This window comes from Cucurbita pepo, chromosome LG04 (assembly GCF_002806865.2).
Source record: "Cucurbita pepo subsp. pepo cultivar mu-cu-16 chromosome LG04, ASM280686v2, whole genome shotgun sequence".
Classification (NCBI taxonomy): Eukaryota; Viridiplantae; Streptophyta; class Magnoliopsida; order Cucurbitales; family Cucurbitaceae; genus Cucurbita; species Cucurbita pepo.
In genome coordinates this window covers 3,647,626-3,660,252 of record NC_036641.1, presented here as the reverse complement: position 1 = coordinate 3,660,252, position 12,627 = coordinate 3,647,626, and the positions used below count along the sequence as shown (strand labels likewise).

At 35.3% G+C, this 12,627-nt stretch overlaps 2 protein-coding genes across 2 annotated transcripts; both read right to left on the bottom strand.

The window, feature by feature from the left end:
- Positions 1 to 2,437: 2,437 nt before the first annotated feature.
- LOC111792803 (pollen-specific leucine-rich repeat extensin-like protein 3) lies at positions 2,438 to 4,613 on the bottom strand (the record flags this gene model as incomplete). Its single annotated transcript, XM_023674390.1, has 2 exons — positions 2,438 to 3,136; positions 3,988 to 4,613. Coding segments are annotated over 2 exons (1,221 nt in total), but the record flags the coding sequence as incomplete, so codon positions are not given.
- Positions 4,614 to 10,983: 6,370 nt separating this feature from the next.
- Positions 10,984 to 12,236, bottom strand: LOC111792610 (protein IRX15-LIKE-like). Its single transcript, XM_023674119.1, has one exon. It carries the CDS (start codon positions 12,068 to 12,070, stop codon positions 11,132 to 11,134), a length of 939 nt encoding a protein of 312 aa, XP_023529887.1. The 5' UTR covers positions 12,071 to 12,236; the 3' UTR covers positions 10,984 to 11,131.
- Between the last annotated feature and the right edge of the window lie 391 nt (positions 12,237 to 12,627).

The following is a 12,627-nucleotide window of genomic DNA, read 5'->3' as shown; positions in this document are numbered from 1 at the left end:
ACTCGAGTTTAGGAGAAAGTTGGCTAAAACCAACCAAGTAAGTGGCCTTACTATCGGTTCGGTCGAAAGACTTGCCTCGTGTATGACGACACGTGTCTAGTGACCCTTGCAGGTGTCATTTATGCTTTATATTATATGATGATGTGACTATGTTGTATGGTGATAAGACTATGTTATATGATGATGTGACTATGTTATATGATGTTATACGATGACGTAATATGATGATGACATGATGTTGATGATGTTATGTTGATGATGTATGATAACATGATGATGAGATGACTTAATATGATGTTATTTCATATTAAGTGTGTGAATTAAATGTCATGATATATTATGACGACGAATTTTCTAAGGCACATACCTAAATGATGTTAATGACGAGGAACGTATAGGACCAACACATGCACACTATCTAGAGTGATGTGTGAATGATGAATAATGTTGTGTCATAAAGATGATTTAAAGATGAAACTATAGGGACTTCATGCATTTTGTGTGTTCATATACATCGAGTTACTTCTCCATTTATGATGATGAGTACGGACACGTGTACTACGATGATGATAATGATCATCATCATCATCATGCCTCACATGACACTCAGGAGTTTACTAACCTCTGGACATTTGGCTATAGATAGCTAGCCCGACTATGATGGGTCTAGGGGGTGCGAACCGTTTGGGGATTCACGCTCGCATGTGTAGGTCGTGTGTAGGAAAATACTACGCATCTAATTTTGTCAGAACTGGAGGCCACCCCTATGATGGTTTTAACGATAGGTTCCTAATCATGAGTTGCATGTGTTTGCATTCTCTGACCTCAATAGTGGGGTCACTCACTAAATATTCCTTAAAATACTCCAGTCATGTGCTACTTCTATTTCATGTAAAGGCAAGACACCTATATACAGCTGGCGACGAAATCGCAATTAAAGACCATGGCACGTGCATAAGACAGTGGTATTTCATTTCTTAGACTTTAAGTTAGTATAAGGCATTTTTACTTTAAATATTGTACTTGTTTTATTTAATATTGCATTATATTATTTTAAAAATGTTTTTGAACATGTAAGTCAATGACAATGTTTATGATGAAATTTTAGATGTTTATTTCTGAATAAGAGAGTATATTACTATGACAATAACGACTTTAGATTAATAGAAATCTAGGGTTGTTACAACGACATTCTCATCATAACATAACAATCGCCACCAGGTACGACACGTACAAGGGCCATGGAACATGCTTCGTTCATACTTCAAACAATCCATCCAACCCAAATAGTAGTCGAAATCACTAATCAATCCTTGGAGCTTGGGCATGGGTTACGCGTGTTTGAAGTACTAGGTAACATGGCATGGTTTTGTAGTCATTTAGCAATAATATCGAACCATACAAAGCTGTTGATATTAATTTCAACCAATCTAACAAGCTACGTTTGGTTACATCTTCCACATTCATTATATCATGGTACCTACTGTTACATTTGTTTGTTAAACATTGCTTACATTTATGTTCAGCTACCTACTACCAGCCTTGAAATTAGCACAAACCCTAATGAATGATCAATACTAAACTTTTAAGTTCATATATATTTGGGATAATTGAAATTATATTCCTCCAAAATACTTAATGTTCATAAGAATGTGGTTGGCTAGTTAAGATAATGAATATGCTCACTATTCACGTACAAGTGGAAGACTTATAAGCTTAAATGTCACGGTTATGTTTGTCCACAAAGTGTCGTTTTTGGCCGTTCATGTTAGTCCAAAGCGTGTTGTCTGTTCCAATCTCATTTTACTTGTTTTCAGGCTAGTTAGGTTCTTTTATGCCGTTCGAGGGTGTGATTGTTTGCCAAAATTATGTTTACACTAGCTAAGGCTAAAATGTCTCAAAATGTACTACAGGAGTATATGACTAGTTTTCAATTCTTCCTACTCGAGTTATACGCTATTCCAGTCGTTGTTGTTGCTTATTTGCTTGTTAGTCATTAATATTGCTTTCTTGAAATCGATTTCTAAACGTTTTCTAAAACTTTTCTTAGGTCATGCAGTATATTTAGGTTTAAGCAAACTACTTATTCAGTATATTTATACACCCACTCGTGCTACCCTCTTTCAATTGACAACATGGCCTGAGAAACCTACATTGACCACTCTTAGCTGTGTGAATAAGGTCTTGGGATGTATGGCCATTTTGGGCGGGTCACAATAAATCCCTGGTCGAAGGTTTGGACCAATCGCAATTCATCACCATCTTGCCCGCTTCCAATAGATGATGGGCTATTTATACACCCACTCGTGCTACTCTCTTTCTGATTTTTTTTCGATTTCTATTGAATCTAATTCGTTTTCATTTTCCTAAGTAAAAGTCATTCCTCTCCGTAAAGACGTCTGATTGTTACACAAATGCCAATATAAGAGTCGAGAATTCAAACATCTAACCCTACACGACACATAATAATGGGTAATAAGACCAATTATTGGGTACCATACACACTAATAGAGTACACATAAAATAAAAATAAATGCAAATTTAATGGGGAACAAGAGCCGCATACGTTCTCATCTCCGTCGTCTTTCTCGCCGGCCGACGGAGTACGGCTGCCGGATCTTCATTCAAGTACCAATTCCCCATACAAGGGATGTACTTCATCGACTTCTCATCGTGACAGCTCTGAACATTGGTGAAGAAATGGGTGCATTCCTCCTCCGATCTCTGCTCCGGCAGACCCATAATGCAGTTTCCAGAAACGTCTAGAGCCTTCTTCCAGATCAAGCTCCGGCAGACGGGGCCGAGTTGGGTGAAGAAGTTGTTGCGGAGGGTGAGGCTTTGGAGCTTTGGTAATTTGCAGATGACCTCTGGAACGGCGCCGTACAAGTGGTTGTCGGCGAAGTTGAGAAGCTCCATTTTGGCTAAGCAGCCGAAGGAGTAAGGGATTGGGCCGGTGAGGGAGTTCTTGCTTGCGTCGAATAGCATGGTGTTTCGTAAATGTCCGATCTCCATTGGTATGCAGCCGGTGAGCTTGTTGTTCGAGAATAGGACTTCGATTAGGGTGTTGCTTGTTTTTCCGATCCCGAGGCTTTTTGGGATTGCGCCCGTGAACTCGTTGTTCGTGAAGGTTAGGTACCTTTTGGAAAAAAAAAAAGATCACGACTTTAGTTCATATGTTCATGTTTTATTATGAATCAGACTCTAGTATATTAGGAATCTTGTGTGAGATTACAAATCACGACTCTTCATGCTTTATTAAGAATCACGACTTTAGTTCTTATTTTCATGCTTTATAGAGTCTCTCCAGAGGCCTATAGAGCTCTCGAACACTATAGAGCCTCTCCTGAGGCCTATGGAGCCGTCGAACAGTCTCCCCTTAATCGAGACTTTTTGGGATTGTGCCGATAACCTCGTTGTTTGTGAAGGTGAGGTACCTTTTGGAAAAAAAGATCACGACTTTAGTTCATATTTTCATGTTTTATTATGAATCACGACTCTCGTATATTAGGAATCTTGTGTGAGATTACAAATCACGACTCTTCATGCTTTATTAAGAATCACGACTTTAGTTCATATTTTCATGCTTTATAGAGCCTCTCCTGAGGCCTATGGAGCCCTCGAACAGTCTCCCCTTAATCGAGGTTCGACTCCTTCTCTAGAGTCCTCGAATAAAGTACACCCGTTATTCGATACTTGAGTCACTTTTGACTACACCTTCGAGGCTCACAACTTCTTTGTTCGACATTTGAGAATTTTATTGACATAGCTAAGTTAAGAGCATGACTCTGATACCATATTACAAATCACGACTCTCCACAATGGTATGATATTGTTCACTTTGAGCATAAACTTTCATGACTTTTCTTTGAGCTTTTTCAAAACGTCTCACGACGTAGGACTCCCTTCCAACCATTCTCAACCATTTAGTTATAAAAATCAATTACAAACAAAAATTGTATGGACAAAAAAAAAATGGAGGCGAAATACTTAGCAGGGGTGTTGCCGAGGTTAGCCGGAATGTCGCCATTAAACTTATTATTGTTGAGAAAGATAGCGGTGATAATATCCATATCAAATAGCTTCGCGGGCACGGGACCGTAAAATTCGTTGAACCGGATGTCGAAGAACGTGAGATTGGTAGCACCGAGGACTTGGTCGGGAAACCCGCCGACGAATTTATTGTTGCTGAGATCGAGCTCGTAGAAGAATCTAAGGTTGTAGCTGAGATCAGGGACTCTACCAGTGAAGTTATTAGAATTAGCATGGAAGAAAGTGATGTCGGGCAATTGATCAATGAAGCCATTGAGAGTGAGATTAGAACCACCAAAGCCGAAGTTATTGAAGCTCACTCCGGCCACCGCGTCGGTATTGAAATCGGGAACTTTATCACAGATGAATCCTTTGTAGCTGCAAACGTCTCTCCCTTCCCATGTCTTCGTGATCTTATTTGGGTCATCCTCGATTCTGGGTCTCAAGTTCTTAATAGCATTGTATGCAATTTTGATCCTTGGGCTTCTAAATGGCGGCGGTGGTGGCGGTGATGGGGTGGGGCAGACAAGTGGAGGGGGTGGTGGAGGCGTAGCACAGTAAGGTAGAGGTGGCGGTGGAGGGGTATGAGAATAGTAGGAAAAGAAAGTGTGGGTGTGTTTGAGTTCGGGGTCGGCTCGGAGCGTCGCCGGCGTGGAGAAGAGAGAGAAGAAAATGAGAGGAGAGAGAAAGAGAAGAGGAGAGGGAGTGGCCATGTTATTCCCTATTTGTTGAAAAATGACATTCAAATTATATACAAAAAGAAACAAACAATATGTTGAAAAATCAAATTTATTAATAATAAATTTAAGATTAAATTAATAAAATTATTGTATTTTCCCTATTTATCTTTAAAAAAAATACTATTAAATTTTTTAAAATTTTAGTAATATATATATATATATATATATATATATATATATACACACAAAAATATCCTTTATTAATAATTTTTTAAAAAGAATTAAAAATATAAAAGTACACGATCCGGTTTTAAAAATACTTATAAATTTTTAAAAGTAAATTAATATTAATAATGTTTGATTAATCCACCTCATTTAAATCGTATGAAAGTTATCTTATTTATAATCAAATAAATTACAACAATATAGAAATAGTAATAAATGGAAATAACAATAAATGGAAAGATATTTACGTTAATAAGATAAATATTAGATATTTGCATTCTAATAAAATATCAAATATAATATATACGGTAAACTATAATTTATTACTAAATATCCTTAAATAAATTTGTACATTGTTACAGTTCCACTTATATATTAAAAGATTTATATTTTTTTCTTTAATAAGGGTATTTTTGAAATTTTTAAAAACTCATTGTTAGGACAGTACGGTAGGTAAACCAATATGTTAGGACAGTATCATAGGTAAATAGATTGAAATGATAGGTCTTGTCATTGCATTCGCATGTTCTTGCATTTAATCTCCAATAGTGGGGCCACTCACCGAATATTTCTTTAAATACTCAAGTCATGTGCTACTACATTTTTCAGGTTAAGGCAAAGTATTCCGCTGGCAACAGCATTGCAACTCAAGACCATGGCACATGCATATGATATGATAGAGATATTTATTTTTTTAGACTTAGGCTAGAATAGGATGTTTTTAACTTAAACGCTTATTTATTTTATTTATTGTTTTGTTGTGTCGTTTTAAAAATGTTTTCGAAACACATAAGTCCATGTTTGTGTTTTAAGATAAAGGTTATATTTTATGGAATTTGAATGAAGTCTTCTGCATTCAATGTTTATGATGCGTATACAGTAGCGACCTTAAATTAGGTAGAAAATTTTCGGTCGTTACAAATAGATCCATGATAATCTATTTTTTTCATAAAGGTATGAATAGGATTTTAAATAACAAGATATTTATTATTTTCTTTTGGCTGTCTGTACGTATTTAAGTTCTATGACTTGTTAGATCAACTTGATGAATTGTTTTAAATATGACCTCAACGGGTTGCTCTATTTAAAATATTAGATTTGTATCTAATCTAATGAATGAAATGAATTGGATCGAGCTGGATTGAACAAACTTTAACTTTTGGTCGAACTTGTAGTATGTATGAATTGGACTTGAGTTGGTCTTGAGGCTTTAAGCTCGTTCATGAGACTGGAACATTAATGACTATAATTTTATCGAAAACTATAATATAATCTAGGAGAATATTATTATAAATTTAATTATTTGTTTCATTCAATGGTATTTGAAATACGAAAATTTAAACTTTTGATGTCTTCGTCAATAATAAATACAATAATGTACCTCAACTATATACTCATTTCGACAATGTGTAAGTCTTGTCTTTTTTTTTCTTTTTTTTTTTTTCATTATCTCAATTTAAGAAAGTTAAAAAAATTAATGTTAATGCTTAGGAGTGTTCATACGACCCGAGAACTTGAACAACCCGAATTTATCCAATCCAAACCATAAAATTGGGGTTGAGTTAGATTTTTTTTCAATTTGGGTTGGATTAAATTTTTGGAAAATAAAAAATTTAGGTCAATTTATGGTTGATATTTTTTTGTCCGGTCAACCTGACCAACCCGAAAATAGTCCCATTCTGCCCTACTTTTAAGATAATTATAAAGATTAAGAATATTTTATGTTTGTAAGAGATATTAATGATGTGTTGTAAATTGTGTGACAATATTTCCTAAAACCACCACACTTTCATGTGAAAAGTTTTCTATTTATAATCAAATAAATTACAAAGATATTGTAACGACCCGAAATTTTCTACTTACTTTAAGGTCGCTACTGTATACATACCATAAACATTGAATGCGGAAGACTTCATTTAAATTCCATAAAACATAACCTTTAACTTAAAAACACAGCCATGGAGTTACGTGTTTCGAAAACATCTTTAAAACGACACAACAAAAGACCCGAAATAAAATAAATAAGCGTTTAAGTTTAAAACATCCTATTCTATCCTAAGTCTAAGAAAATGAATACCACTATCCTATGCATGTGCCATGATCTCGAGTTGCGATGCCGTCGTCAGCCGTACAGGAATGCCTTGCCTTAACCTGAAAAATGTAGTAGCACATGGCTTGAGTATTTAAAGAAATACTCAGTAAGTGACCCCACTATTGGGGTGTAATGCAACAATCACATGCAATGAAATGATGGGACCTATCTTTCGTTTCGTTTCGTTTCGTTTCGTTTTCCCTACGGTGTAATCCTAACAGGTAATCGTGGACGTGTACCATATACTCTACACGCAGCCCATACGTGCGAGTATGGGCTCACCAGCTAGTTCGCACACCGCTGGGCCACTGTCCCTAGCCGGTGGGCATGCTCTGGGGGCCCACCGGGACCCGTTAAAACTAAAACCGTCACGGCAGCGCTATGCAGGGCATAACGATCGTTGTCCTGCCATTTGGATGTACGCGTCCGTACCCTCGTGATGGGATAGGGGTATCCCCCCAAATGCATGATCACACAATATGCATGAGGTCCCACTAGTCCTACAGTCATCATTTAATGAACATAACCCCGTGTCACGTTTTCATGCTTACATGTCATTCTCATTCTCATTTCGTTACATATCATACATATTCCTAGCGGGGTTATGTATCATGCAATTTACCGTATTTCATGTCATACAATTCATTCAGTTACATTCCAATACTCATACAACAAGCCATAATCGTACAAGGGCCACACATCGTCACATGCATTCATATCACATCAACTAAGCAGCATAAATAACATACATTCACGTTCACATGATTTCGTACTTAAGCACAATAATCTAGCATACAATGTATCATATCATAACCAAGTCATAACGTAAACACTTCATAGTCATATCGTTCTCTAACTTACCATAGCCTTAACGTTCTTATACCTATCACAGACATATCATTACGTGACGTACCTTAGTCATATCATCACCAGAACGTATCCTAACGTCATCGTTCTATCAATCTATCACAAACCTATCGCTTTCTACCCATAACCTAACCGTATTCTTTCATCAATCTCTCCTATCCATAGCACTTCGATATGTAACCTAACCTTAACGTTTCGTGAACGTATCTTACTCCTATCATTACATTTTGTTTTGTGCATCCTTCTCGTATCCTATCTCAAACATCTCCTAGAGCACATCGTACCATAATTATTATCATACAATCCACATATTATATGACATAACATAATATATAGGAAGCATATCGATCCACAGACAATTCACACATATCAATATATATGACACGTGCAGAACCATAGGGCACGTGTCAACATCAAAAAAATAACCATGCCGATAGTAAGGTCACTTACCTGGATAGCTGAAGTCGTTGTCATAAATATATCTTTAATGAAAGTTCGATTCCGTTCTTTGAAATTCGAGTCAACCTATATGAGCTCGTGACATCAGTTTCAAGTTTTATCTCTATAAAATTATTACTCTAATTTACATTGGCCATCTTAAAATTCTAATCTTGTCTGTTGGACAAAATTTTAAGAAGCTCACTGACCTCTGATGAAAATTCTGAATGTTTTCTGTTACACTAAATTGAAAGGAGCTCACTCCCGTCTCATATTTCCTTTTATTGTTAAATATTACTTAACAAATCTTTCCTCAATCTCCCTCCCTCTCTCTCTCTCATCTTTTTCATTCTGTAAATAAGTTCTTAATTGTGTAAACTGATATTAGTGACAAATTTTAAGTATAGGCTACGATCTTTTAGTTTATAGATTTGTCACCTAGAATTCTATTGAATCTAACTTATAACCTTATTTTGTATAATTAAAATGCTAACAAAAATCTAATAATTGTATATGGATCTGATTATTACAGACAGTTAAAGATTTCTTATCACCATAACTATAAAGAAAAGGAAATCTGAGATAGGATTTTAGCCTAATAACTGACAAAAATCTCTAAATCTGGAATAGACATTGTACTTCTTCTCCGATCTGACCATTGTTATTTTTTTTGTTTCTTTCTTTTTTTTGGCAGGTGGGATGGGTGGAGGAGAGATAATTGTGAGAAGGGACGAAGGATTAGTGGGGAGAGGTGGGGAATGATTTTTTTTTTTTTAATTCTAATCTTAATTAATTAATTAATTTATTATTATTATTATTTTAACTATTTTTTTTATAAAGTTTTTTTTTATTTGTTTATTTCTTTATTTATTTTTCGGCTATTACAGATCTAGAAATAGTAATATATGAAAGAGCAATAAATGAAGTATGTGTAATGAAAATATTTGCCTCCTGTTCAACCCAATTAAACTCAACTGAGGCTTGAGTTGGGTTGGATTGTGACCTCTATCTAGATTACTACCTACTCAGGAAGCCATAAAAGAAAAATGGAATAGTTATTGTCATTGAAAATTAAAAAAGCATTTATGATTAATGGCTACCTTTAAATGCTTCAAACAGTACAATTAATTAATTTTAACTACTTAAAACAATGAATGAAAAGATGGGTATTTATATACCATTCCAACGGTATTATTACAACTCCAAGTATGTTACTATATGCCTGTCTTGTTAAGAATGGTTGAAAAGGAGTCTAGCTAATTTAGAAAATGATCATGAATTTATAGGTAAGTAATACATCTCCATTTGTATGAGACGTTTTGGAGAAGCTAAAATCAGAGTCATGAAATCTTAGGTTCAAAGTGGACACGGTTGGATGCGTGATAATTCTTCACATACGACCTATAAACATGCACATGGATCCACCGGGATTTAAAAAAAAAAGAAAAAAAAAAAGTTTATATTGGTTTGGTGCCATCCAAATAAATTTTAAAGAAACACATAAACCGACCCAACTCAATCCATCAACCTTTTTATTATTTTTTTTTTCTAGCTTCAATCATACATGATCTTACACCATACTAAGAATTTATAAATTTTATAGGTCATATTTCTCGAGATTTGAACAATAACCATCTCTTTAATTTTATTATTTATTTATCTATTTAAGATATAAACCATTTTAGAATAGTAATAGATGATTGGTTATATTGAAAATATAAAATTTAATGGAATTGTCAACTTTATATAAAGTTTAAAAATTAAAACATAGTTTAAAAAAAAGTGTATGAATCAAAATTAAACAAATATAAAAGTGTTTTGAGAATTCAAATCTTTTTAGTTTAATCATTAAAAGATTATATGAAGTGATGAAGAATAATTCATGGAATGTTAGGTGCTACTTTTCAAAAATAAATCAATTAACCTTGATACAATTATTTATAAATACACTTATTTTATTTTTATTTTATTTCATAACTTTTTATTATTTATTCTCCTCAATTATTTATAAAGCTAATTGTTTTACTTTTATTTTAAAATAATAAAAAAAAAAAAAAAAAAAACTCAAAATTACCTACTCTACAAATAATTTATGGTTGGATTTGGTTTGGATTAGGTTAATTATTTAATTAGTATTGTTTGGATTAAAAAGAAATTACAATAAATATGTGTTTTTTTTTTTTTTTCTATATTAATAAATTAAATTAGATAATTTTGAGAATTCATTCAATATTCCGTTAAGGACTTTTTAGTTATCTCACCGACACCGTTTACCGTACTATTTATTCAATTCCAATTCCCACGTCTAAACAACCACGTGAACCCCCAACAACCAATCATTCCATTCCACGTGTACGTTCAAACTAATAAGCCAACGCGTTTCATAGCAAAAAAATCAGATCGCGTGAGAATACTGTAAAGTATTTTCTTCTCGAGGTTCGGAATTTTTTTAAAATGGCGTTTTATCCCTGAACTACCCCCCTCTCCATCACCGACGGTTACCGATCCGGTATTTTAGCAAAGCCCCCCATCTTCCTAAGTCCACTAAATTACAATTTTGCCCTTCAACTTCATTTTTAAGAAAAGTGTGAAAATATACATTAAAAAAATACCAATGAAAAATATGATAAATTAAAAAAAATAAAAAAATACTTTCAACTTGAATATAGTTCCATTAATTCCATATCTCTGTAGGAATAAGACATACGACATCATATTTGGATGTTCTAAGATAAACACACTAAAAAGAAAATAAAAAAACTTTACAAAAAAATATAATCACAATAATCATAAAAAGAAATTACATCAAAAGAGAGGAAGAACTCTTACAGAATGTTGGGGCATTCCCCTGAATTGGGTTCTCCACCACAAAATGCCCCAATGAATCCACCGATTCCACCAAATTTTCCGGGCAAAGAAACTCGTCGCTGTAAATCCGCTCAATTTCCCGACCCATCTCGTGAACGAAGACATGGGTTTTGGAATTCGCTTCCCCAAATTTGCTTCTCGCTAACACTCCGGCGGTGAAGATCGCCGACATTCTTCCCGGCGATGAGGGGCTGTAGCCACGGGGTCCGTCCACCAGGATCACGTCCCATGGGACTTGGTAAATGTGATTCGGCATATCGTTGATGCCCAATTTGCATTCGGAGAAGAGGAGATTCTGGATGGGTTTGCACTCTTTATCGGCCTGTAATTTTGCAAGAATTAGAAGCTCCTTCATCTGGGTTACTTTGGTCGTGAATTGGATGTCGTACGCCTCTGTTCCGGGGTTCGATTGCTCGAATTTCGAGACCTGGTACTCGTTCTCGTCCAGGAACACGGTGGTGCCGCCGTGGTTCAGGGCGTGCCAGAGGAGGGATTCGTGGGTCAGACCGAAGATTAAGAAATTACACCCCGGGGAGCAAGAGGAGATCGCGGTGGCGATGGAGGAGAGCTCGGCGGTGGACATGTGGGGTTTTGTGGTGTTTGTGTCCGCGGCCGCGTAGTGGAGGAGGGCAGTAGAAACAGAGTGGGGGAGGACGCTGGTGCCGGTGCCGGTGCCGGAGCCGGAGATTCCATCGCCGTTTCGACGGGCGGCGGCGGCGGAGGAGGAGGAGAAGGTGGAGTTGATGAGGGTGAGAGTGAAGGCGAGTGTGAAGAAAGTGATTAAGGAGAAGAGCCAGCGGCGGGGTGCGAGGGCGTTGCCGGCGGTAGGAGCGTGGAGGAGGATGAGCTTAGCGTTGGCGGTGGATTTCATGGCGGCGGGGTTTGGACGGAGAGGACGACGGTGGAGGAATCACTCAAGACACTCACTGGAATGGCGCGTGAGGCTGAGGGGTGCCGAATTTAAAGCCAATGGAGAGAACGTGCGAATAAATAAATAAATATTTTTTTTTTATTTTTAAACGCAAAATATTTACGTTTCATTATTAAAACAATTTATAAAATTTGAATATTAAAATTGACTAAGAAAAGTAAATAATATTTATTATACTTATATTTTATGTTGTTTATTGAATGTATAATATGATTAAATGTCCATTTTAATTTTTTAAATAATTTAATAATAAAATTTGTTGATTTTACATATGGCGAACCAATAATATTCAATATATGCATAAAATAAAATTGGATATAAATAAAACAATATGTTTATTAAAAAAAAAATGAGACCAACCGTCCTTCCCTATAAACAAAACTAATATAACTAATTCATTCAAAGAATGCATTAATTCACCTAACACATAATCAAACCCAAAAAAAAAATAATAATAATTTTGGCCTAAATATCCTAGTAAAAATATTAATTTCGCC